The 27,095-nt window shown below is 38.5% G+C and overlaps 1 protein-coding gene and 1 long non-coding RNA gene across 4 annotated transcripts; one reads left to right on the forward strand and one right to left on the reverse strand.

Moving 5' to 3' along the window:
- The first annotated feature begins 242 nt into the window (after positions 1–242).
- LOC130919249 (low-density lipoprotein receptor-related protein 8-like) lies at positions 243–25,461 on the forward strand. 3 transcript variants are annotated; one of them, XM_057841796.1, is made up of 13 exons: positions 243–381; positions 1,141–1,272; positions 2,658–3,038; positions 4,967–5,086; positions 6,600–6,725; positions 14,428–14,599; positions 15,031–15,246; positions 16,423–16,541; positions 17,543–17,682; positions 20,068–20,209; positions 20,296–20,487; positions 23,452–23,597; positions 24,536–25,461. In XM_057841796.1, the coding sequence occupies exons 1-13, from the start codon at positions 321–323 to the stop codon at positions 24,566–24,568; spliced, it is 1,980 nt and encodes a 659-aa protein (XP_057697779.1). In that variant the 5' UTR covers positions 243–320; the 3' UTR covers positions 24,569–25,461. The 3 variants fall into 3 exon arrangements, 2 of the variants coding, with proteins under 2 accessions (XP_057697779.1, XP_057697780.1); XM_057841797.1 differs by having other exon boundaries at positions 1,141–1,266; XR_009063916.1 differs by lacking the exons at positions 23,452–23,597; positions 24,536–25,461 and having other exon boundaries at positions 20,068–20,295; positions 20,362–20,487.
- Positions 11,349–21,409, reverse strand: LOC130919251 (uncharacterized). The gene is made up of 3 exons (XR_009063917.1): positions 21,212–21,409; positions 13,800–15,238; positions 11,349–12,548 (listed from the first exon to the last, which is right to left on the reverse strand). It is a non-coding gene; the product is annotated as an uncharacterized LOC130919251 (long non-coding RNA).
- Positions 25,462–27,095: the final 1,634 nt, after the last annotated feature.

The raw sequence follows: 27,095 nt of genomic DNA on the forward strand, positions 1-27,095 counted from the left end.
TAAATGTTATTTTCTTATACAGTATGTTTAAATATTATTTTAATTTCGTTTAGTTTTCGAAGATGGAGCAGCAAGTCGAGCACATGTTACTGCATGGTAAAACTTTACCGTGTTCTCTGGACATCATTTATATAACCTACAGTATTTTGTATGATACGGCCAATGGCATTGTTAAAACTTAATTCAAGTAAGCCTACTAGTATATTAATAGCGTCAGTTTGTGGTCATCTCTCCGTTTTTTCAGTATGACAGCGGTCCCTGAGGTGCCTCTGACGTCATCTCTCTGCGACACCTGCCAAGACTGGAGGACATGAACGAGCATGGGACACCTTGGAGGTTTATTTATCTTGATATCTTGCATCACCCAGCATCACATTATAGGTAATGTTTTTGTCTATTGAGGCACAATGCGCACTTCCTTATTGGTAATATTGGTTTATGCGTGTTTGTTTGCTTATGCAGGACTCAAAATTGACGCACGTCCAGTCAGTTTGAATGAATTTATAATTTGAAGTGATGCAAACGCTTTTTAGATTTCTCCATTTTCTTTGTTACAGAGCTGTACCAAGTCATTCTTAGCAATAAGGTCAAGTTACATTTTAATACGCGTTATACAATGATGCCATGTGCAAACTTGTGAAAAGCGTCATTAATGACGTCACAAATAAGTTACGCCAGTTACGAAACGTTGTGATCGTAGAAGATTTGAAATAAAAATAAAAAATCTTGTGGGTTGCATATAGCGGTGTGCACAATTGCTCATATGGGGTATAGCCTAGCCTAGTGTAAAGTCATTGTCATTTTGTCTAATTAATCCACAAGGCTTTCCAGAATAGATAGTCATGAAAAAAAATAACATTGTTATCGCATTCCCCCCCAAAACAAATAAGTCAATACTGTATTTCTCACCCTCTGAGTTTCAGGGAAGCACAACCTTTTATAGATCAAAAGAGCGAATAACATTGAAATACATTGTCTCTATGAACAATCTAATCAAGTCCTACCGCATATTAATTGTAGGTCTTCCAATGATAATAAACAACAACAAATTCCACACTGCAGACTATCTGTCTAGACTCTATAAAGTTTACCTGGTGAAATCATGCAAACTAAAACAAACTGTTGTTTGGTGTGTTACAGCTCACACACTCCCTGCCTGTCACCAGCAACTGGAGTTCAGGTGTAAACATGGATCGTGCATCCCAAAAGAGAAGCTCTGTGACAGACACAAAGACTGTGACGACGGATCAGATGAACAGCTCTGTGGTGAGAGTGAGTTTAGAATGCACAATATGAAATGATCAAGCATAACATGTGCCCCCACTCACCATTTGTTCCTTTTCTGTGTGAGAACATCCTTAACAATCCTCTTAAGTGAATTCCATAAGCACTTATGGGAACCAAAAGCGCCAATTTTGCCTTATACTGTAGTTTGAATCCAGACAACTGACTTTTAATACATTCCACCCGGGAAGACGATGACACATTTCTTTGTTGTATTCTATATTTCAGATTTCACTTTTCCATATCAAACATATTTTTCATTGGTCACCGCAATGATGGATAGTTTCTAGATGTCAACATATCTCATGAAAGAAAAAAAAACATATCACATGAGATCTCATATCAGCTCGCACCCAAATGATTAATTAAACACGGATTAATTAAATTGCATAGCTTTAAAACTACAAATAACTGAGAATTCCACTGTGCAGTGACTATTTTGTATACCTAATCCAGCAGATGGCGCTGTTTATTTTCATTTCCATCCGTTCAGTCGTATTTATTTATTTACATTTTTAAAAAAATACCCTTGTCCTCATCAAGAAAGGCTCTATCTTTACCTACTATCTGATTTGTCTACAACCTGGACTGGTTGCCAGCCAGTGTCAGGGCACATATAGGAAATCAAACATTTCCAATTATGTTTAATTTAGAGATTTCAGTTGACCTAACTTAACGTATGTGTTTTTGGAATGTGGGAGGAAGTCAAAGTACGCAGAGAAAACCCACGCAAGAACATTCAAACTCCACACAGGAAGGAGTTGATAATGTTTTAAAACCTTGCAAATATTCTGAAATAATCTTTTTTAGCAACGTACTGAAGCAATTTGTAGCATCCTTTTTTGTTGTTTTGAAGATTTTGAATGTTTAAAACGCACAGTGGACTTTTTAAAATCAAAACTTGCTAACCATTCGTTCATCATGTCATCCTTTCTGTCTTTTAAATCTAGATTTGAGATTTACCATAATTTGTATACCTGTGTTTTGTTTTAAAACAGGCAGCGGTTGGTTGGTTACCGGCAGCTGACGCAATTTCTTTTGAGCCCTATGAGTACTGCCTAGTATAAAGAAACCATAAAAAACATGTTACCTGACCATGAAAAATAAACATAGTATTTTTTGTCTGTTATATTTCAGTCTCAAACTGTTATATTACAGATGCAAAAGTCACATTTATTTAGAGGAGCAATTATAGGTGAATTAAGCATAAGACACGAGACAGTAAAAAGGTGTCATGGAATAAATTTTTGATTAAAATTATGAAATATTATTATAATTGCATGTTCCAAGATAATATTGTGGAACCGTTTGAGATTTTGATTTGAGGAATAGCGATTATTGGGTTGTTCTGTTTTGACCGAGATTTCTTGCAGGTCTGCCAAGGTGTAAGAAGGACGAGTTCTCCTGCTTCAACAGCAGACGCTGCCTACCCTCAAATTTATTATGTAACGGTGTGGAGGACTGTGGCGACGGCAGCGATGAGGACTCCTGTCCGAGCTGCGCCACTGGCCTCTTTTCCTGTGGGCCGTCAGACGGCTGCTTGCTGATGCCCCGTCTGTGTGATGGACACGTGGACTGCAAAGACGGACGGGATGAGATCCAAGAGTTTTGCGCTTTGAGTCGAGCCCGTCCACAGAGTGCTCCCTCTTGTTTGCCGTCTGAGTTTGATTGTGGTGACGGCAAATGCATCCTCCACACTTGGAGATGTGACAACAAAGCAGACTGCCCAGATGACAGTGATGAGAACAACTGTGGTAAGAGATGACTTGTAAATGTTTTATATTTAGGCCTACATCGATTCCACCAGGACAGTGATTTGCTATTATTTTCTTTCACACCCCTCCCCAAGAAAAAAAAAATATTTTTGTGCTTTTCCCGCTCTCCGCTATGACTGTAAATTATATTTGTCTAATTTTTTTAAAAGTACAGTGAGATTTTTGGCAATATTTGGCACGTATTTACCAAACCCAAGCTCTTAATGTCGCCCGGTGAAATGAAATTCTACATTCTTGTCGTCATGTTTCCTGGCCTCGTTATTTCAGAAGATAGATCTCATTATCTCCCGCTACATCTTCTAAGTAAAATCTTGTCCTGCACACCAAGCAGCAATTTATAGAAGCTTTTTAAGATGTACTTAACATCTTACATTTGGTACTTGGAAAATAAACTATAGTTAGTACCGTATTTTTCGGACTAGAAGTCGCAGTTTTTTTCATAGTTTGGCTGGGGGTGCGACTTATACTCAGGAACGGCTTATGGGCGAAATTATTAACACATTATTATATCATTTCACATGTTATTTTGGTGTTTTGGAGTGACACTGATGGTTTGGTAAACTTGTTAGCATGTTCTTTATGCTATAGTTATCTGAATAACTCTTAATAGCTATATTACGTTAACATACCGGCCACGTTCGCATTTCGTTGTTCATGGATCATGTAACATTATCACATATTCAGCATGTTGTTCTCTATTGTATTTTTTATTTTGAATTGCCTTTCAAGATGACATATCTGTTCTATGTGTTGGATTTTATCAAGTAAATTTCCCCTCAAAATGCGACTGATACTCCAGTGCGACTTATATATGTTTTTTTCCTCTTCGTTGGGCATTTTATGGCTGGTGCGACTTATACTCAGGTGCGACTTATAGTCTGAAAAATACGGTATATTCTTCTGAATGTTGCATTTGCACTCGATAATGGCTGTCAACATGCTCATAAACAATCACACTAGGTGGTGATAGAATACGGGTGTGGTACTGTGGTAATGTTATGAAGATTTCCCGCAATTTCTGTACAACATATAAACCATTGTTAAGTATATATTTTAAAAAGACATGTTTGGCATTCATGTGAAAGTCAAATAGTAAACAAGTTTTTAGTGTCGGTTCCTTAAAGAAGCCCATAAAACGATCAGTGTACATAAGTGCTGGATGTTTTCCCATTATGGTAAAGTAGTTTCTTCCCTGATATATTTATATATTTTGTATTATAATATTATAAGCAGATGTCATCATTGTATCTGGTGAATCTTTGCAATCCAAATATGATTCTAATTTTCAGTACACTCTTAAACCATGCTGCCCTTATGTTTTTTTCACATATTGTTAATTGGCCAATATATTCAATATCGATTCTTAGCACCCAATATTAGCATTGCCCTAAATCCTACATGGATCTCGGGTAAAGTAGGGGATGTTTTCCAAAGCTTTGACCATTTTAACAGTTATAAAGTGACCTATAGAGGGAGACATAGTCAGGCCGTGATATGGATGTTTGATTGGCACTGTCCCAGTTAAACAATAGTCATACGTGGGTGAGTGGTGGACCAATAGATCTTACATTATTCTCCTGTATTTTTGTATAAAATGAGCACACATTAGGTAACTGTGCGCTTTCCTATCATTTGTACACTGAATCACTCGTATTTCAATTCGTATATCTAGTCATTTACAGTATTATTTCAATGTGAAGGGCATACTGTTTTTTAAATATAAAATTACTGAGCCCCTTGCTTTGCTCACTTTTCCTACTATTTGGAAGAGAAATTCAACGTAAAGGTCATGTGCACATTTTATATCAGCAATAAAATGTGACATCCTGTTTGTTCCTGCTTCAGCCGTCATTCTGCCAGTATGATACTTCCTCCAAGTGCTAATTATGTAACATTTTTCCTTGTAGAGCAAAATGAGTGCCTGGTCAATAATGGAGGCTGTTCTCATCATTGTGTGGATACAGCAATGGGCTTCCACTGTGAATGTCCTGACCACATGAGGCTTGTCGGGAATAGTTACTGCGAAGGTGAGTTCGTCACTAAAATCGATACGTGGGCTCCTTTTCTTCCATGTTCATTTCCTGTGGGTGCACCAATATAATCAGCAATGTAGTGCCTTTTGCAGCATTGCAGATAGCTAGAAATATCCAACTTTGAATTTCTAAGTGCTGACATCGTGGTGCTTCAGTCAAAAAAACTTTGAAGCATGTTAAGAGGTTCATTATACAGTGTGAATACCCTTTTATTTGTGAAAAAACTTATTTTAGCGAGACCATTTAAAGCTACACTTGGTAACTTTCCGTCTTAGTCAATTTTAGCGTCGCTGGTGGACAAAAGCGGCAGTGTTTTGCCTTAAAGAAGACTGCGTTTCCCATGAGGGCCAGCGCTGCATTTCCCATGAGGACCAGCGCACACCCGCACAGTGTCGTAAAATCAGCATGGTTGCCTGCAGAATGATTACACAACATTTCTGTTTCCAGCGGCTGTGTCAAGGATGAAAAGTAATAAGGTCATGAATCCAGTAGTGGCTAAACAATAGCATCTGACTGTAAGCTACCGTGTGACTTAGTGTGGCCAACCCTCCACCCTACCTGACGAGTTCGGTTGGTTAACGTCCCAACGAGTTGGAGACCACTGCCGTAAAGCAGTCAGCACATTTGTATTTTTTTTGTCTGGCAGGGTTGCTGCCAACCCACCTCAAAGTTAATTAGGGCAGGTGAAAGTTAAAATGTTATGAAAATATTTAATAAAGGTTGAAATGTTACCTAGTGTTGCTTTAATAAATGTTTTACCTTTTCAGGTCCCTATGTTTTAGACACACTTAAACCGATAATAACACTTAAAACACGGTAAAACAAACAAGGAATTCTTTATCATCGATTCTCATTTTCTTAGAGTTAGGGTTTAGGGTTAGTCCAAATTAGAGATAGTTTCCTTGTGTTTTTCCACTCCCAGTTGGTCAACTTAATGTTGACCAAAAGTGTCTAATTTTGTCTGGCAAAAGTCTTCTAGCTTCATGCTGACTTATAATGTAAAACGTCATAGACAGTCAAATGGAAGTCAGTATCAATCCTTCGTTAATGATAAATCTTCACTTCAACTTCACTATACCTGAGGCAGCAATCTCTGGAAACAAAGCATACACCAATGCTCCCAGGTATTGCAGATAGTATCTGCTCGTTTACAACAAAGAAGATTAAAATGGCGAAATGGATCACTGTATTATGTACTAAAGTCTTCCTCCTCCTGTCAATTATGCTGCATCTCTTCCAGATATATTTTGAACTACTTCTGTGTGCTCAACTGGAAAGCCATACTCGAAAACCCCACAAAAAATGATTACAGTGGCTCAAAATCACCAATGTAGCAAGGGAACGAACGATAACCTGTGTTAATGCTGGGGTTCACTATTGCTATTAATGATTTCTGTAAGCATGGTAGTGGAAGTTTCAATCTGACCTTAGCAGTTCATGCCCAGAGGTACAGTAGCGGTTGGTGGAAGTCCACACCCCCACACAATGTTTCTTTTGTGTTTCGCAGAGGTGGATATTTGCCTGGAGAACGACTTTTGCGACCAGTTGTGCATTCACTCTAACGACACGCTCGCTTGTGACTGTCTCGACGGCTATCACATGATCCCTATGAGTAGAGACTGCAAAGCCAAAGGTGAGGGGCACACTGTAGCCCTGGTGGCCCATACTTCTGTCAAACTCTTTTGAGAAGCATGTTTACAGTATTTCACAAAAGTGAGTAATATAAATTTGTCACTGCCTCAAAGTAAACCAACATACAATGATTAATGCCTAAACTGTTGGCAGTGGTGGATACAAGTACTCACTTTTTTTTTTTAACTTAAGTAAAAGTACAAATATCTGAGAAAAAAAATACTAAAGTGAAAGTACAAAAGTACTTGCTTAATTTTTTTTTTTTATAAGTAAAAAGTAAAAGTATTTTCTCCGATGCAAAAATGTAATATATGTACATACTGTATATTTATAATGTGTTTGGCGGAAACCACTTAGGTGACTTGAAGTTCCGCTCTGAGACCCCCAATTTGGCCAAATTTTAAAATTGTCCGATTTGCACGTGTGATACATCATTGGAAAGCTTAAAATGTCAATTTTCGGAGGAAAGAAAAAATTTGACCAGGAGGGCATTTAAAAAAAAATTTTTTTTAAACCGCAAAACCCTAACTGGAGGTGAGAGCACGTGAGAGCAGAATTAAAGACGCCATGATTTTAACGAGCTATAATCGCGCCCTGACCTTGTTTCGATCCAAAAACTCCATATAGCATGTATCATCGAGTGTCAAGACACAGATGTGAACGGCCACAGCTTGATTTCTTCGGGATTTTATGGGTGAAATATGGTAATATAACAAGGGTCACGATACAGAAATCGCAGATGTCAAGGAGTAATCGAGATTTTAATTTTCATATATTTACCCTTTTAAACTTTTTGATTTTTCAATTTTTCTTTGTTTGGATCGATTATTTATCATCTAAAATATTTGGAAAAATGCGACAGTAACGAAAAAATACAATAAAGTGATAGTTATGAGGTAGATATCCGTGACTTTTTTACAGACGCCAATTTTTTTCAGTGTGACGTAATTTGTAAATAATTTTGTAATGTCTTTTTTTTTTTTTTAAACAAAATATTAGACATCAGTTAATGATTCTAAGCTAAAAATGACAGACATCTTGAAAAATAAATGGCTTTTATGGCTGGGTTGAAACAAAAGCGGTTGCGCGACGTCTGTAAACGGGGGTTTTCAGGGTAAAACGGACAGATTAAAAATACTTTGGGGACTTAAAGCGTCACGAATCTGCTATGGCAGCATATAAACATATTGTACTGTCAGACACAACAGTTCTTTTGGCTTAAAATACAGCATTTTATTTTATAGAGGGGTGTGAGAGCAGAAACTGCTTTTTCACCCTTGTCTGTGTTTTCCGCCATATGTATATTTATGTATGATATATATATATATATATATATATATATATATATATATATATATATATACAGTACTGTGCAAAAGCTTTAGGCAGGACACCTGCCTAAAACTTTTGCACAGTACTGTATATTTTTATTATATTATGTATATACAGGATATACTGTATGTATATATTAGAGGTGTGCATCGACACTGCCCTCACGATTCGATTCGATTACGATTCGGAGGGCCACGATTCGATTCGATTTGATTCGATTCAGAGGGTTTCCATTCGGTTCGATTCGGCAATGCATTGCGATGCATTAAAGCCTGGGATGCATTAAAATTCTAAAGCAAAGCATATTTTCCGTGAATCATGAGCCAACACAAGCGGACAGACATTAAACAACTTTTTATTGGCTCTTGTGTCACTCCTGGTTGAAGTCAAATGAAAATAGTATATTTTCATATATATTTTAAAAAAAAAATCAAATCACAGCATTTAATTAGTGCTTTGAATGAGACCAGGGCTTTCTCTCTTTTTTTTTTTTTTACACACAGTAGCAGCCTTTCACACAGTGCAACATCTGAACTCCTGTGCAAAATCAGTAATAACAGTCACTGTATTTTAGTCACAACGACCCATCAATAAAAATATTCAAGTAAATATTAAAGAAAATGACAAAGAAAATATTGTAGTGCAGCAGCATCTTTATCGCAGTATCAATCCAGGGATCAGTTCAGTTGCAAACAAAACATCAACTAAATTGCAATGTAGAACAAAAGTAAAATGTAGGCCTAGCCTATCTTATATCTATAATATTTCTCGCTCCCGCTTTCTCCGTTTCAGCCATTGTTATGTTATGTCCTATCTCTCTGCTCTCTCGATTACGACTGCGCTTGTCTGTGACGTTACTCCGGTGAGGAAGCGGATTTGGGTTCCTCGTGCCCCCTGCATAGAGGTTAGATCTTGTGCCCGAACCCGAAATGTTAAGCATTCACGTTTCGGTGCGTCGGGTCGGGCCGCCGCGCCGGACTACTAATTATTTAAAAAATAAATAAATAAAAAAATGCGCAGAGGGCTGTGGTGCAGCCCTCTTTTTCTTCTTCTCCTCCCGTTATTTCGTTGTGTAAATGCTTTTATAAATCTCATAAAAATATGTAGACTATTTAAATATTGAGTTAACTTGCGTTTTTTTTCCTGCCAACTGAGAATTCGTTACGAAAGACACTTTTATTTATGCACACAAAGGCAAATGTAATCCTTTCCAATCTTCTCCTCTGTGTCTGTAAAACTGTGTTTTTTTAAAAAAAATATTAAACTTTCCCAGCGTTATTTTGTTGTGTAAATGCTTTTATAAATCTCTTACAAATATGTAGACTATTTAAATATTGAGTAAACTTGCGTTTTTTGTCTGCCAACTGAGAACTTATTAGGAAAGACACTTTTATTTATGCACACAAAGGCAAATGTGATCCTTTCGAATCTTCTCCTCTCTGTGTCTGCAAAACCGTGTTTTTTTATATTAAACTTTCCCAGCGTTATTTCGTTGTGTAAATGCTTTTATAACTCTTATAAAAATATGTAGACTATTTAAACAGTAAGAAAACTTGAAGAAATGAAAATAAATTGCTGCTGCTGCTGCGTTTTATTTTTTCCGCATCACTCGGCTCGGGCATGCAAATCTAGTTAATTGATCTGGCCGGTCGGGCTTCAATACCAGCGGGCCGTGTCGGGTTGGGCTGGAATTTTTTTAGGCCCGATCTAACCTCTACGGGCTTGCTTTGAATGTAAAGTAGCTCTCTCTACAGGTAAACATGAGAATAACAATACAAATGGGGAAACCAAATCCATTGCATCACCGGAATTGCGCAGGGAAGATTTTTGAACGTACTTATAAATTTTAAAATGCGCTGAATCGATTCAGCGTGTTGCCCGCATCGAATCGAATCGTCCCTGCCCCGCATCGGGATGCATCGCCGCATCGATTATTGTTGACACCCTTAGTATATATTTTCCCCAAGTGGAAGTTTCCATGATCCTAATAAATTTAATAATTAAAAAAATATATATACAGTACTGTGCAAAGGTTTTAGGCAGGTGTCCTGCCTAAAACTTTTCCACAGTACTGTGTGTATATATGTATATATGTATATATATATATATATATATATATATATTAAATATACATACATCCATAAATACAGAGATCTGAGTCAATATTCAAAGAAAGAACCAGAAAATGCAACTGTGCTAAATCTGCAGAATGGAAAAAACAAGCAATAAAATTGACTGCACTGTAAATGGGGAAGTTCAGAGTTTTTGACATAAGGCTTAATCTTCAAGTTAGCGAGGGTTTAATTAGCCGGTGGAGTTGATTTCAACAAATTCCGTGCGGTTAGTTAGTTAGTTATTCGTTTCAGGGCTGCGGAGTGGCTAACTAGCACGAGTCAAAGAGCCAGTCCTGTCATGCCAATAAAAAAAACAACATGCACACATGAAAATCACAGATGAACCATGCAATCAATAATGTTGGCTATGTTTTCAGGATGAAGTTATTAAAACTTACCATTGCATGTCAATAACTGCAGTATTTATGAACAGCAACATTTGTAATCCAGTAGCTCTGTAAGTAACAGGCTGCAGAGTGGAGTGATATTTTTTCCACCCGTGTGTTTATGTTGTAGCCAGCAGCAGGTATCCACAGTTTGTATTGTTCCTCGTTCTTAATAGGGAATTTGTGGAAACTCTCAACGCCCATTTCTTCTGTCAGTTTCCACAGCCCCTAAACGCACGTTTCACTGTTGCTGTTCTTTCGTCAAGACTGTAGACTGATGCTGCATTCGAGGAAGGTGGGAAATCAGAGTTTTCCAAGCTCCGACCAGGATATATATCATGGGAACGCCACTCTTCACTATTTGATTGCTTACGAGAAGCTATGTTTGCTGGAGGTCAACATGTCATTTGACGGCCAAAATAAAACACGTTTGGAACGCTTTGAGATCATAACTGGTACCATCCGAGTGGGATAAGTCTGACTTCCCACCATCCTCGAATGCAGCATGAGCACGTGTGGCTAAAGCACTCCTCTCTATTGTGGTTGCATTATGCAACGAAAAACATAGTCCTGCAGAAATAAATGAATTACGGTAGGTTAGTGTGACATTGTTTTGGCTGCATGGGTATTTTGAACAACGATCTGAATTTTGAATTTATTTGACTGTTAGATCTGTTAGTATCGTTTTTTTATTGGCATGCTAGGGACTATTGACTCGCGGTAGCTTAGCCACTCCAGAGCCCTGAAATTAATAAATCACTAACAAACTGCACAGAATTTGTTGAAATCAACTCCACCGACCACTTTAACCCCCGCTAACTCAAAGGTTAAGCCTAATGTAAAAAATTTAGAACTTCCGCTTTAACAAGCTCAAAAACTCCAAAATTTAGCTTCATGGAGGATTGCAAGCAACTATCAGGTGCATACCGCCACCTACTGTACAAGAGTGGGCAGAAACCATCTGAAGACGCGCTGCTCTCACTATTGGTCAATATCTTGTTCACCTGGCTAATCTTGCTTGTATTCATGTTGCTGCCTCTAGTGCTCAATACAGTATAGTTGCACAGGGCTCGTCAATTGCGCAGGGGGCATGAAAACAAAACTATCAATTCACAATGAGAAAAAAAGAAAACAAAAGTAACTTGTAACGCAGGAGACAATTGGAAAAGTACAGATCCGCGCAAAATGTAGTGAAGTAAAAGTAAAATGCGATCTTTGGGGCTCTAGCCACCACAACAATGGATTTGTAATGAAATATTACACTATTATCGTACATTAACTGCCAACTTAATCAGTTGAGCAGTGTGGAATATAGAACTGATTGTATACTGTACACCTTGAACGTTTTGTCTGACTGGCTAGAGCTTCATGCTGTCGTCTCATATCTACATGGGAAGGGAAGTTTCCATGATAATCAAAACACGGCAGTCACAAACCGAGAGGTCCTGGTGGGCTCAGTGAATGTTCGTAGAATATAGCACAAACAAGCAATACAATTGTACTGACAGCGGCACCATAGAGTAGAGCCAAAAGCTGCCACAGCCTTTTATGAATCCCAATTGCTGTCCTTAAATAACACTGCTGCAATTTCAAGTTTGTTTAATTGCACGTGGATGTTCAACAACAAATAATACAATCGTTTGGGAGGAACACACAGCACTATGGAGTAAAAATAGAAGAGCACGCACACACAGAAAAAAAAACAACGATCCTAGCAGGGAAGCATGACTGATTAGTGTCATGTTATGGCCATGCTTTGCCACCTTTTGTTTACATACATGAGAAACATTCTAACTTGTTAGGTAGTAGAAGTGAATTCTGTTCAAAATTCAAGAAAAGAGTCATTTCGTTTGAACAAAATTTAGCCATTCGCCATATGTTTGCTTTGCACATCCTGTTTGGTCAGTCACTGACATGTAGCACGTTTGCTTAGGCACACTTGAATTTTGCAAAAAGTGGCTCCACCTTTTCATTCTTGGCAAGGTGACGTTCCTGCACACACATTAAAAAAATACCCAACATTATCTTTCAGTTAAGTCTTACTCATTTTAACAACATGATTACTTAACAGTTTTTTGTTGTTGCGATTTTATTGTAGCCAGTGTTGTCACTGATTACTTAGAAAAGTAATTTAATTACTGATTACTGATTACACCAAAAAAAGTAATCAAGTTACTTTACTGATTACTTTATTATCAAAGTAACTAAGTTACTTTAAAAGTAACTTATCAGTTACTTTTTACCAATTTTTCTCCTTTTGCTGCCTCAACATAAAAATAACAGAAAAATTTCATCACGTGTAATTGAGTTTTTCACATAAGGCTTAATCTTTGAGTTAGCGGGGGTTTAATTAGTCGATGGAGTTGATTTCAACCACCATTGACTCGCCCTAGCTTAGCCATCCCAGAGCCTTGAAACTAACAAATAACTGACAAACTGCACGAAATTTGTTTAAATAAAGTCCAACGACTAATTAAATCCCCGCTAACTCCAAGATGAAGCCCAATGTAAAACATTCTGAACATCCCCTTTGAAATAAAGCATTAAAGCATTAAAATGCATTAAAGCATTAAAATGTTGTCTATAAAAGTTGTAAAGCAATAAACCAACAAAAAATTATGAAATGAACAAAAATCCTACAACGTACAGTTTTCATAATGGGTCAAAATCATTTTTCGAACAGATCATGTGACTAGCACCTTGAGACTATCCTTTGCTTTGCTTAGCCAAAACTACACCAGAGGAGGCAAGATGGATATTTAGAATTTCTTTAAACCTAAGCTTTCAAACGCTACCAACAACAACTTGAACAGCTGATTGAACTCAAACAGTATCAAGATGTGTGTATTTGATACACTGCCAATGGGTTTTCCCATTGTGAGTGTATCAAATACTTGTTCTCCCCACTGTACAGTATTGGCCAAAAGTTTGGAGACACCTCAAAGGTGGATACTTTGAAGAATGTAGAATACAAAACCTGTTTTCAGTTATTTCACTTTTTTTGCCATTCCACATGTTCGTTCATAGTTTTGATGTCTTCAGTGAGAATTTACAATAGCAGTGAAAATATATAAAACGCAAAAATTATGAAGTGTCTCCAAACTTTTGACTTTCGTTTCAGTCTTCAACATGCTTCTCCCCCCAGTCCCACAAATGTAAAACTCCGCCTACAATTACAAACTCTAGCTATAAATGTACATAATTACACATATTATAAAGGCTAGTTGCTGGCTGTCTCGTTACCTGTCGTCTTGTTTTGAGTTTTTTTTTTTCGCGACGCGTTGTGCGGTAATTCCAAGTGCTTCCTTGTTGAATTGGATGTCGAGTATATAGCGGTTGACAGTCCATCTGAGCCAGCGCAGAGTTTGCAACGCACTGAGATATTTTTGTCATCTTTACTGGACGGATATGTGAAGTAATGGCTTTATCTCCAGTGAGCAAATGCAGCCGTTTGTTGTATCTCTCCGGCTCCTTTACTGTTAGCATCCTGATAGGTAGCCAGGCTATGTGGCAGACGGCGCGCATACGGCATGGTACTGCACGTGACCCGTTTTTTTCCGATGAGAAAACGTGAGATGTGATGTCACTCCCAAACTCAAATGCGGTATTTTCTATTCAAATGCTCTTCGTACATGACTACAGTATTCTTCATTCTACATTCTGTATGAGGCAAAAACAAAATAGTAATGCACAGTTACTGAGGAAACTAACTTTAATCAGATTACTGGCTTGGAAAAACTAACGCGTTAGATTGCTCGTTACTGAAAGAAAGTAATTAGATTACAGTAACGCGTTACTGACAACACTGATTGTAGCACAATGCACCTAAACTTGTAACATGTGTCCTTAGTCTACTGTTATGTCCCTTCAGGGGTAGATGCCCAGCTTCTTGTGTCCACATCTCAAGGAGTTGTTCAACTGGTTCTAAGTGGTGCAGCATCCAGGATGTTGGCAGTACACAGATCAGGACCTGGGCCTTTGGCAGCCTTGGCCTCTAACAACACACTGTACATGGCCCACCAAAGACAAGGGTCCATTTACAGGTGACAGAATGGAGAATCTTCCTGCTCTGCAGACCTAAACGTTATCCAAAAATGTGTGCTGACAGTTGCAGAAAACTGCACATGATCAACATGACACATTCAATTGTAAATACACTCTGAGTTCTCCTAATCCATTTTACAGTATACATCCGGTAGTAGTCACAGAGCAAAGCAAATATACCTAAGAATATACATAAGTCTTTGGTCTTTTTCATACAACACTCCATTCCCTTTATTACTGTTGTGTAAGGTGGGTCCTATCATTAATGTTCCTGTTCTTAACCTCATCAAACATTTACATAAAAAGTCATATATTTAAACTGACTTTTGAAATTTGCTAACTTTCCTGCATGAAATTAAAATATTGTGATGTGCAAGTGTATGAGGAAACAAAACCTTCTACATTAGATTTGATTTCTTGCTAATTTCAGGGTCCACTTAAGTGGAAAGGCCCAGCATGCCACATTGCTCATGCATGTTCCCAGTCCGGTCTCAGGGCTGACTGTGGACTGGATTCACCATCTTCTCTACTGGACCAGTTTGGAGAGTGATTCCATTAATGTCAGCTTGCTTGATGGCTCCACACAGCGCCAACTCATCACAGGACTGGACACACCTTGTGCACTCACAGTGGACCCTCTACATGGGTAGGAAGGCTAGCATTTATATTTCGCAAATATAAAACATTTTGTGATACTTGTAAATTTGAGACCCACCCCCCCAAAAAATGTGAAACTTAATACACTATTAATATGACCTCTATTATGTACCAATCAAATGAAGTTTTAGCATATTTTATTTATATTTTAACAAGGGAAAGTAAAAAAATAAACTGGGATCTTGTGGTTGCACAGGTTTGCAACGAATATCAACAACCCTGCCAATTTTTACTACGCCAGGTAAAACAACAATGGAGAACTTTGTTTTGGTTTATTTATGTCGTTCACATACTTGTCAAAGTAAAAAAAAAAAAAATCCAATTCTTTCTACAATCAAAACTGGTTGGAAAATAATGTCCAACTGTTCTTGTTGACAAATAGTTGTATCTGTCTTTAAGTGTGTAGGCTAAAATAAGCACGTCACAGCATGCTACTCAATAAACTACCTATGGGGCATGAAGGAAGGTTTGTTAGGTTATTGCTTTTTGCTTTTCTTTTTAACCCTCTCACCCACAGTCATGAGTGATTTGCTAGTTGCTGCGTCAGTTCTGTTCTCCCTATAAATGAACCGCTGCAACGCTTGAATAAAGCGTGTTGAGACCGCCTCATAAAGGGGCTCTCAGCTCAGTTATTTTATTCCTCATCCGAACCTAGTTGCTGTATTCAGATATGCCCAAACGAACAGATCGTTATGTTTGTTCTAGGAAAAAACACTCCAAACGTGACAGGTGTGAAAATGTGTTAAATGTCATGATAGTCTGTAATTACAATGGTTGTAAATTGATTTGATTATCAATTAGTTGTTGATTAATCGCTGTACCTCCATTGTTCAAAAGACTATCAGTCAGAAGGATATGAAGGAATTTCCATGCATTTAATTTACTATTGAAAACACTCATCATCAAGTTGATATAATATAGCACAAGGGTGAATTAACATTATTAAAAACAGGATCATTCCTATAAACTGGATGAAAAGATGAGATAAAAAAAAAACAGTCTGAGAAGCTGCCAGGAGGCGGGCAGCAACTTTGAAGCAGCGGCATTTCTCTGTTTAGTAAATGTGACAATAATCCCATATCTTAATGTCTTAAAATTTACTGTTGTGAATTTCCTTGATAGAACAGCAATATGTGCAAAAATCTGATACGCTTGTGCTTTCCAGACTTCTCTTCTGGGCCCAGTGTGGAAGCTTGCCAAAGATTGAGAGGGCAAATTTAGGTGGCCAGGACACAATGACTTTGGTCAGTTCTCTACTACAGAACCCAGTGGCTCTTACTTTGGGTAGGTTTGTAGATAGTAACAGTACCCTAGTGATGGAAATTAAATTGAGCAGTATAATTTGGGATGTCTCTTCTTAAAATGTCTCATAGGCAGGTTGTCTCTTCAAGGCTTAGAAGATCAATCCCATGACAAACTATTTTGAAAAGATAACAATGCTCCGTTTTGATTGATGTTCTCAGAGAGGGATTTATGATTGACGTGATTTTTATCGTGTACAACAGCACCGCGTCATGCAACAAAATGTTTGCTTTTAACTTTTGTGCCTCTGAAGTTCCTTATATTTGTCATACGGTTTGATCTTGTTGCCTAGATATGCCTCGCCAGTTGTACTAACTTTATAGAGGCATGAGAAGCATCTGCTCAGCTTTATTCAAAATTGTACAGAATGGAGAAAAAAAACAAGCAATAAAATTGACTGCACTGTAAACAGAAGCTTATCAAGATAAAAAAGTCCAAAACGTAGCTTAATTGCGGATTGCAAGCAACTATCAGGTGCATACCACCACCTACTGTACAAAAGTGTGCAGAACCCATTTGAAGCTGTGCTGCTCTCACGATTGGTCAATATCTTGTTCACCTGTCTAATCTTGCTTGTACTCGTGTTGCTGCCTCTAGTGCTCAATTACGGTATAGCTGCACAGGGCTCGTCGGTTTGCCGGAGGCATGTAAACAACACTATCAATTCACAATGAGGAAAAAAAGATAATTTGTAGATAGTAACAGTGCCCTAGTAATGGAAATTAAATTGAGCAGTATAACTTCTTCTTAAAATGTCTCAGAGGCAGGTTGTCTCTTCAAGGCTTAGAAAATCAATCCCATGACAAACTATTTTGAAAAGATAGCAATGCTCCGTTTTGATTGATGTTCTCAGAGAGGTATTCATGATTGACGTGATTTTTATCGTGTACAACAGCACTGCGTCATGCAACAAAATGTTTGCTTCCCACTTTTGTGCCTCTGAAGTTCCTCTTTGTTGTCATACGATTTGATCTTGTCCCTAGATATGCCTCGTCAGTTGCTGTACTGGCTTGACAGGGGCATGAGAAGCATCTCCAGAGTGACTCTAGATGGGCATCATCGTAAAACGGTGGTTGAGTCAAATGGCTATTTGGATCAGCCTTTTGACCTGGCGGTGTTTGAGGTAAACAAATACAACTGGAACGTTAAAATGAAAACAAATAAAGAGTAATCCTTTTTGAAATATCTAAAACGGCTGACTAAATAACATTCGTCATTCCTTTGTCTGATGTTATCGAAGGGTGCTCCTTAGAGTTCATTTAACTCTCTATTCACATTCACATTTAATGCATCACATTGTTTATATTGGTAAAAGAATTTGTGGAAAAGGCCATTTTTTGAATAATGTTTTATTTAGTGTGTCTGATATTTTTTCTGCTGTAAGTGGTGTTGAAAAGGTTGCTTTAAATGTTAGCCTGATGAAAATAATGGTTGCTTTCTCAAAGTATTCTAACTAGCCATTAAATACAGCACCTTACATTAATGTATAACTTTGATAAGTGATGGATTTGTGCTCCATATAAAAAGTAAGTTAAAAAGAAGCAGCTAATACAGTTTTTTTAATGTGTTCAATTATGACTGTAGGAAGGTAAAATGACAACCGATGTTATGTTTGAGAGCTAAATCTCAACTCATAACACTGTTCTTGCAACAGAAATTATATTAAATTCACCTACAGTTACAAATTTGCATAGAAATACTTTCAAATGTAACTAAAATTGTAATCAATATTTCAAAAATAATTTTTATACACGTATTTTCTCGAATTTATCTCATTGTACTCTGTACAATGACAAAAATAGTTCTATTTTGATTCTATTTCGATTCTGGTATACTGTAACTGATTACAGTGGTATGAAAAAGTATCTGAACCTTTTGTAATTTCTCACATTTCTGCATAAAATCACCATCAAATGTGATCTGATCTTTGTCAAAATCACACAGATGTAAAAACAGTGTTTGCTTTAACTAAAACCACCCAAACATTTATAGGTTTTCATATTTTAATGAGGATAGTATGCAAACAATGACAGAAGGGGGGAAAATATCTAAGTAAACCATCACATTTAATATTTTGTGGCCCCCACTTTGGCAGCAATAACTTCAACCAGACGCTTCCTGGAGCTGCAGATCAGTCTGGCACACCGATCAGGACTAATCTTGGCCCATTCTTCTCTACAAAAGTGCTGCAGTTCAGTCACATTCCTGGGATGTCTGGCATGAATCGCTGTCTTTAGGTCATTCCACAGCATCCCAATGGGGTTCAAGTCTGGACTTTGACTTGACTTCGGCCACTCCGGGACGTGAATTTTGTTCTTCTGAAGCCATTCTGAAGTTTATTTACTTCTGTGTTTTGGATCATTGTCTTGTTGCAGCATCCATCCTCTTTTTAGCTTGAACTGTCTGACAGACGGCCTGAGGTTTTCCTGCAAAACATCCTGATAAACTTTTGAATTCATTCTTCCATTAATGATCGCAAGTTGTCCAGGCCCTGAGGCAGCAAAACAGCCCCAAATCATGATGCTCCCTTCACCATGATTCACGTTGGGGATGAGGTGTTGATTTTGGTGAGCTGTTCCATTTTCCCTCCACGCATGACGTTGTGTGTTATTTCCAAACAATTTTATCTTTGGTCTCATCAGTCCACAAAATATTTTGCCAAAACTTCTGTGGAGTGTCCAAGTGCCTTTTTGCAAACATTAAACAAGCAACAATGTTTTTTTTTTTTTTTTTTTTAGATAGCAGTGACTTCCTCTGTAGAGTCCTCCCATGAACACCACTCTTGGCCATAGTTTTTTAGTTGAGGTGTGCACACAGATATTGGACTGTGTCACTGATTTCTGTATGTCTTTAGCAGACACTCTAGGGTTTTTTACCTCTCTGAGTATTCTGCGCTGAACTCTTGGCTTCATCTTTGGTGGACGGCCACTCCTTGGGAGAGAAGCAACAGTACCAAACTCTCTCCATTTGTAGACAACTTCTCTGTCGATTGATGGACATCCAGACTTTTAGAGATGGTTTTGTATACTTTCCTAGCTTACCAGGTGTGTGTTTTATCTTGGGCAGGGCAGCTTTATACCACTCATCAGTGATTGTGCACACACCTAACTTAAATTGTTTGGTAAAAACTGGTTTCACTTGCTATTTAATCTCCTTAGGCAGAGGGTCCACTTACTTATTTTTCCCCTTTCTGTCACTGTTTGCATGCTATCCTCATTAAAATATAAAGACCTATAAATGTTTGGGTGGTTTTAGTTAGAGCAGACACATTTTTAAATCTGTGTGATTTTGACAAAGATCAGATCACATTTGATGGTGATTTTTTGCAGAAATGTGAGAAATTCCAAAAGGTTTAGATACTTTTTCATACCACTGTACATTTTGTTAATACTTTATGTTGTTCTTGTTCAACGTCAGTATTTGACGACCCTAACTCTAAGTTTATAATTCGAGTAGTTAGCAGTTCACTAAAATCTACAATTTGTGTACCATGTGTCTTCTGCTTTAGGGTTTTGTGTACTGGAGTGACCAAGACACACATTCGGTCTGCAGAGCCAATAAGCACAGTGGCAGTGATTTTCAACTACTTTTGACAAATGTCTCCTCAGCAGCCGGCATTGCCATCATTCAGCCTGCTCTTCAACCTAACAGTATGAGCAATTAATACAAGTTACTCTACTCAGGCCATAATGTTCGCCCCACTGGTAAAGTTCCTGTTGGTTCCACTGGTCCGTAGGTAACGCACCGTGCGGCAAGCCTGGGAGAGTGTGCAAGCACGACTGCATTGTTGATCTCCTTTCAGAGACTCTCAGCTTTAGTTGCGTTGGAAAGGGGAACAATCCGTCCCAAGGCATACCTGCTATTTCACGCACCATTCCTGCTTCCCGTTTATCTGATCTTGAATTTACGGGAATCCTCTCTGTTATTGGTAAGTGTGGCTTTTTTTTTGTGGCTTAGATGTGTTTTTCATGCACTTCAACTCGTTCACTGCCATGGATTTCTATAGAAGGAAGGGGAGTCCTCGTTCGGAGCTGTATAATAATTTTAAGTTATTTTCAAATTATTGTCATTGTATAAATGTGTGTTTTAAAAAATGTTTTAGTGTTTTAAATTATTGTCATTGTATAAATGTGTGTTTTAAAAAAATGTTTTAGTGTTGTCAGTAAAACGCATTAACAGCATCAACGCATATTCCCTATGATGCCGTTAATTTTTTTTATGTGTAGTTTGGACCTCCAGGCAATATGTGCTGCTCACATTGCCACCACTATTGACAGCCGCGTATGCCCAGAGAGTCGAAGTGATATCCTGGTCTTTAATGGCCAAAATAGGGAACGTTGAGGCAGCGTGACGAGCGTGAACCTTTGTGGTTTTCGAGCATGTTTAGATCAAAATTCAGCTTTGAACCTCCAAGCTCTCGTGGCCACCCGAGGCACACTATTTTCATGCACAACCACACGAAGGATCGGGGTGATATCCCTGTTATCGGTTGAAACGTAACTTTGACTTTTTAACCCAAGATGTGGCACTCTGGATTGTTCCAGTCAATCTACCTCAGAGTGCCACAAGAACAAATTTGATCATTTATTGAGCTGAAATCCACAGATAAATGATACAATCAGTATTTGAAGGTATCATTTCTACAAACTCACTCATTTCCTGTTTTCCTCCTGGCTCTCCAACAACTCTCAAATCGTGGCCCATTATTTGAAGCTAGACTCGCTGCTGTCTCTGTTTGATTGATCTTCTATGGGAATGGAGCTGTGGAAACACTGTTGCCATGGTAGCGAATCTGAGTCCCAAACATTTACCGTGCAGCAAACGCGGTGCTTTCATGTAGCTGTCGTACAACTGATTACTCCGAACACTAAAGGCTGACTATAGGAAAGGGAACGAATGCCCCTCCTGTCTTTGCTGTGCTTTTGTCCTCAAATATACGGTATATCTCAGTGCACAGCTTTTTGAATAGATCTGTTTTCCCCCTAATAGTGATCAGAATATTTTTCCCAAATTATTAAGGTGTGTCATATACGCAGCTGGCCAAAAGTATTGGCGCCCCTGCAATTCTGTCAGATAATGCTCAATTTCTCCCAGAAAATGATTGCAATTACAAATGCTTTGGTATTAAAATCTTCATTTCTTTTCCCTGCAATGAAAAAACACAAAAAAGAATGAAAAAATATATATATATTTTACACAAAACTCCAAAAATCGGCCGGACAAAAGTATTGGCATTCTTTGAAAATCATGTGATGCTTCTCTAATTTTTGTAATTAACAGCACCTGTTACTTACCTGTGCCACATAACAGGTGGTGGCAATAACTAAATCACACTAGCAGCCAGTTAAAATGGATTGAAGACTCAACCTCTGTCCTGTGTCTTTGTGTTTACCACATTGGTCTTCTATCTTTTCTCCATGCCCAAAGAACTGTTTGTGGACTTGAGAAGCAAAATTTTGAGGAAGCATGGGCAATCTCAAGGCTAAAAGTCCATCTCCAAAGACCTGAATATTCCTGTGGCTACCGGGCGCAGTGTTATCAATAAGTGTAAAGCCCATGGCACTGTGCTTAACCTCCCTAGATGTGGACGGAAAGAAAAATTGTCGAGAGATTTCAACGAAAGATTGTGCGGATGGTGGATAAAGAATGTCACCTAATAGCCAGACAAGTTCAAGCTGTCCTGCAGTCCGAGGGTACAACAGTGTCAACCTGTACTATCCGTCAGCGTCTTAATGAAAAGGGACTCTAATATGGTAGGATACCCAGGATGACCCCACTTCTGACCCAGAGACATAAAAAAGCTAGGCTGGAGTTTGCCAAAACTTACCTGATAAAGCCAAAAACGTTTTGGAAGAATATTCTCTGGTCAGATGAGACTAAAGTAGAGCTTTTTAGGAAAAGGCATTAACATAGTTTACAGGGGGGAAAAAAACGAGGCCTTCAAAGAAAAGAACACGGTCCCCACATTCAAACCTGGCGGAGGTTCCCTGATGATTTGAGGTTGCTTTGCCTACCAACAAATTTTGCAGCATAATGTAGAGCCACTGTGAGAAAGCTGGGTCTCCCTCAGAGGTCATGGGTCTTCCAGTAGTACAATGACCCAGAACACACTTTAAAAAGCACTAGAAAATGGTTTGAGGGAAAGCACTTGTAAGGTGGCCAGCAATGAGTCCAGACCTGTATCCCATAGAACACCTGTGGAGAGATCTGAAAATGAAGAAGGCACCCTTCAAATCTTAGAAACCTGGAGGAGTTGACCAAAGAAGAATGGTATAAAATTCCAGCAGAGCAATGTAAGAAACTCATTGATGGATACCGGAAACAGTTGTTCGCAGTTATTTTGTCTTTAATTGAAGCCTTGAGATTGCCCATGCTTCCTCACAATTTTGCTTCTTAAGTCCTCAGACAGTTCTTTGGTCTTCTTTCTGTTCTCCATGCTTAATGTGAGACACACAAGGACACAGGACAGAGGTTGAGTCAACTCTCATCCATTTTAACTGGCTGCAAGTGTGATTTAGTTATTGCCACCAACTGTTATGTGCCACAGGTAAGTAACAGGTGTTGTTAATTACACAAAGAAGCATCACATGATATTTCAAAGGGTGCCAATACTTTGGTCCGACCCATTTTTGGAGTTTTGTGTAAAATCATAATGATTTAATTTTTTCTTCCCATTCTCCTTTGGGGTTTTTTAGTTGAAAGCAATAAAAATGAAGATATTACTACCAAAGCGTTTGTAATTGCAATCATTTTCTGGGAGAAATTGAGCATTATCTGACAAAATTGCAGGGGTGCCAATACTTTTGGCCAGCGCTGTAGAATACATTATAAGTGTGTCACCCAAACCACTCCATGTGCACTAGTGTAATACATTTGCATGTGTTTGTACTAGTGTTTCTCAGTGTGCTGCTGGTGGGGACATTTCTGTGGTGGTGGAGAGTGGGGTTCAGGCCTGCAAGGAATCTGACAGAGCAAAGCTTCTCCCTCAAAGAGTCCCAGGATCCCCTCATTCATGGTCCACGTGAATGTCTCAGCAAGGCAAGACAACACAACACAACACACAAACACACAGTACTAAATTGCAAAAAGGAGATGGCCTTCGTTCCATTTCGCATAAGCTCACTAGATATTTGAAAGTGCATCACTGAAGTGTTGGTTGACACCATGTGACTGCAGTGGTACCTTGATTCATAGCTTCGAGTAAACTGCCAAATAGGAGCCCCGTGAAAGATCTTTTTTTTCATAAAAGATTGATTACAACAGGTTTTTCAGGGCAAAAAAATCCCATTGTGTATGTGGAGGGCTGAAAAAAACATTTATCAAATATGATACGTTTGGGACTTTTGGAGAAAGATTAAGGCGTGTCATACATTGTGTTTTATAAAATATATACAATCATATCATATCTCCCTTTGTTTGCACCACTATTGTTTTCTTGACCAGGTGTTTCCTGGAAGTTTTTTTTTCATCTGTGGTGTAGTTGGTTGTTCAACATCTGTGACTTAATACCTTTGAGGACCAGACAAAATGGAACACACAAATAGGCTAATATTGACATGAACGTCAGTACTGTATAGTTTTCAGTATAGTGCTGTGCAATTGAACACCACTTTTGACAACAACCACATCAATTGGCATGTTTTGAAATTAATACTTCTCTGATTGTCAACCAAAACTGAACATTTTTGTGTTCATAGCTATAATTCCTGATACAGGTCTTATATTGGTCCCTGGAAACGATCATTTCACTTTAATTAGGTGGAAATGCAAAACAATCTGAGTTCAACAAGCGTGTACCTGCAATTGTTTGGTTTCTAAAATCCAGGTTCACTGCATAGCTGTTGCGTAAACCCAAACACAAGTGCAGCGTTTCTTCCTAAGTTGCCCATGAACGCAACTTGACTCCTCCATCCCAGCCTTAATGTGGCTTAATGTGGTTCACTGTGTCAACTAAGCCATGCACTCTCCTCCGCCAGGAAACTCTTAAGCTGGACTTGGACAGTGAATGAAGACGCTTTGACACAGATGGCCGGACGCCTTCACCCCCCCCCCCCCCCTTTCCTCTGTTGAGCTGCTGTGACTACTAGCCGATTACTCGACTGTGGCCCAGTTATTGCCGTGGGCTCCAAAAGTACCATAACTGAGTTGGAGGTGTCAGTCTGAGGTTTGACAAACCACAAGGTCATTTGTATCATTACTGTCATCACTTTTCACTCCACATGTAGGAATTGGTCGAGCTTGATCATTCCTAAAAGCGCAAAATACTGTATCAATTTACTTAGAATTGTAGTAGAAATTACCTCAAGACCTTGATTTTCCATTATTACAAAGCTGAATGTGAAGTTCTGACACCAGACATTCAAGTTTTTAATTTCTGTTTTCGCCTTGTTTTTTTCCCCTCCATCATTTATTTTGAATATCTTGTTGTCCAACCAAGTAAAAGACTGGAGCCATACCTTCTATTCAGTTTTCCCCCTTTTCTAGCTATTTTGATAAATTATGCAACATGATGGTGCCTTAATCAAGAGCACAGACATTCTTAAATTGTCTTCAAATGAATTATGTTTTGTTTTGATACCTAAAGGATGGGCTGTCATGTCTTCCCGAAGGTGTTTAAACAAGCTTCCTTTGACTCTCAGTTGTAAATTGCATGTAGTTTTCAGTTTCTTCAATGTTAGGTTCTATCGTGTGTGGAAAGGCTTGCTTTGTTTTTCCAGTACGAGTTTGATTGATTTTTTTTTTTTTTTAAGTCATAGTTGGATTGACTTTACTTTAAATTGCATAGAACAACCTGACTATCAAAAAAGGTATGGTACAAACTGCTGTTTTGTTATTTATTGGAGAGAGACTTTTAGTTACATGTGTGCTGTAGCACTTTTGTATTGCACCATGAATTAAACTGACTGTAAAGAATTAATCTATTAAAGTTTATTTTATAAGTTGGCTATTTATTTCACTTTGCTTTCTGGTATGCATATACAAAAAAAAACAAAAAAAAAAAAACATAATTGCACATCCTTTTCACTTTGAAACCATAGCCTGTTTTTGATCATTATCTGTGTAACTGTATCCACCCAATCTCTAGAGACCTCATTTTTGGGCACGTACACCATGCTGTTTTTTTTTTTTTTTCCTGTGATGGTCAGCACTGTATCTTGTGGTGTGCCTCAGGGTTTAGTTTTGACACCCACTAGTATTGCTTTCTTGCGGCTTCCTTGTGGTTTAATCAACAAATTGAAAAGCATTTTTGATAAAAATCACTTTTCCACTGGCAATTTATCTGTATCAACCCACAATCTTAAAGGGTATGTAGCGGCAAAGGGGGTGTGAGAATCAATCACAAATCAATCACATTAATGAGCAATTATCGAAAATAGATCGAAAATGACGAACATTTCCGAAAGTGTTCCGGAAACAGCCGGGGGACGTCACGACAAGTGAATGAAAGTCGAGGCGGAGCCAGGTGCCATTGTTTTTTATCGACGAGAGAGTAGCGTTCGGGTTTGTTTGACCAAAACATCACTAGAATGGTTCAAAACTGCGGTGCTATGTGGTGTACAAATAGCTATTTATCGGAATATAGTATCCATGAGTTCCTGAACGCGAAAAAAAAAGCTGGACTACGCAAACAATGGGTAAAGTTCGTCCGTGCAAAGAGGGCTAATTTTCTAGACACGGCCTCCGGCACGGTTTTCTATGGTGCGCATTTTCCACCTGAAAGCTTCTCGAACTATGGACAAGTGAAATCGGGTTTTGCTAAAAGATTGCTGCTCAAAGGAGATGCGGTGCCGACCATACACGCGCAGCCACCTAAATGTCCCGAGATATCAAGAAAGAGGACGATGACTGGCAAAGGAGGCTAAGGCTAAGCAAAGGAGGGGAGCAGCCAAGCTCGAAATGGCCAGAGTGAGTACTCTTTTATAATAAAAAAAATATCACGCATTGGATACAGGACTGGACACATGTATAAATTATCGTTCGTAAAATATATAGAACAAATCCTCTGATCCCATTCATATTTGTGTCTGTTGGCAGAGCGAAAAGCTATGATAGCGCAATAAATGATAATTATTCTATGCATTCCTTTATTTTGCTGTCACGGTGTATCAACTTCACAAAAAGAAATGCAAAACAAATCATTGGTGTTTCCCACACGATCTGCTGCCGATGTTTCATCAGTGTCATTGCTCCCCTCAATCACCGTTTCATTACGCTGCATTGGCGTTCGTTTGGGCTCAAATTGGTAACCTAAAACACCGATTAAAGCTTCGTAACTCTCCTCGTCACCATTAGATGAACATCGTCCTTCTACGTCGGATTCGTCGCTGAAACTAGAAACGAAATTGTCTGCCATCATCGCCGCCATTCAGTATTAAAGCACTGAGCCTTTTTCTTGTTGAAGAAACACACCTCACTGTCAATTCTGAATTCTCTTTTATTGACAACGAGGGGTGTTTCTTCATGAGGGAACCTGGAATATGTGCAGGACGAACACAATGCATCAACATAAACAGCTCAAAACACCCCTAATTCTCC

The sequence above is a fragment of the Corythoichthys intestinalis genome, chromosome 7 (genome assembly GCF_030265065.1).
Source record: "Corythoichthys intestinalis isolate RoL2023-P3 chromosome 7, ASM3026506v1, whole genome shotgun sequence".
Taxonomy (NCBI): Eukaryota; Metazoa; Chordata; class Actinopteri; order Syngnathiformes; family Syngnathidae; genus Corythoichthys; species Corythoichthys intestinalis.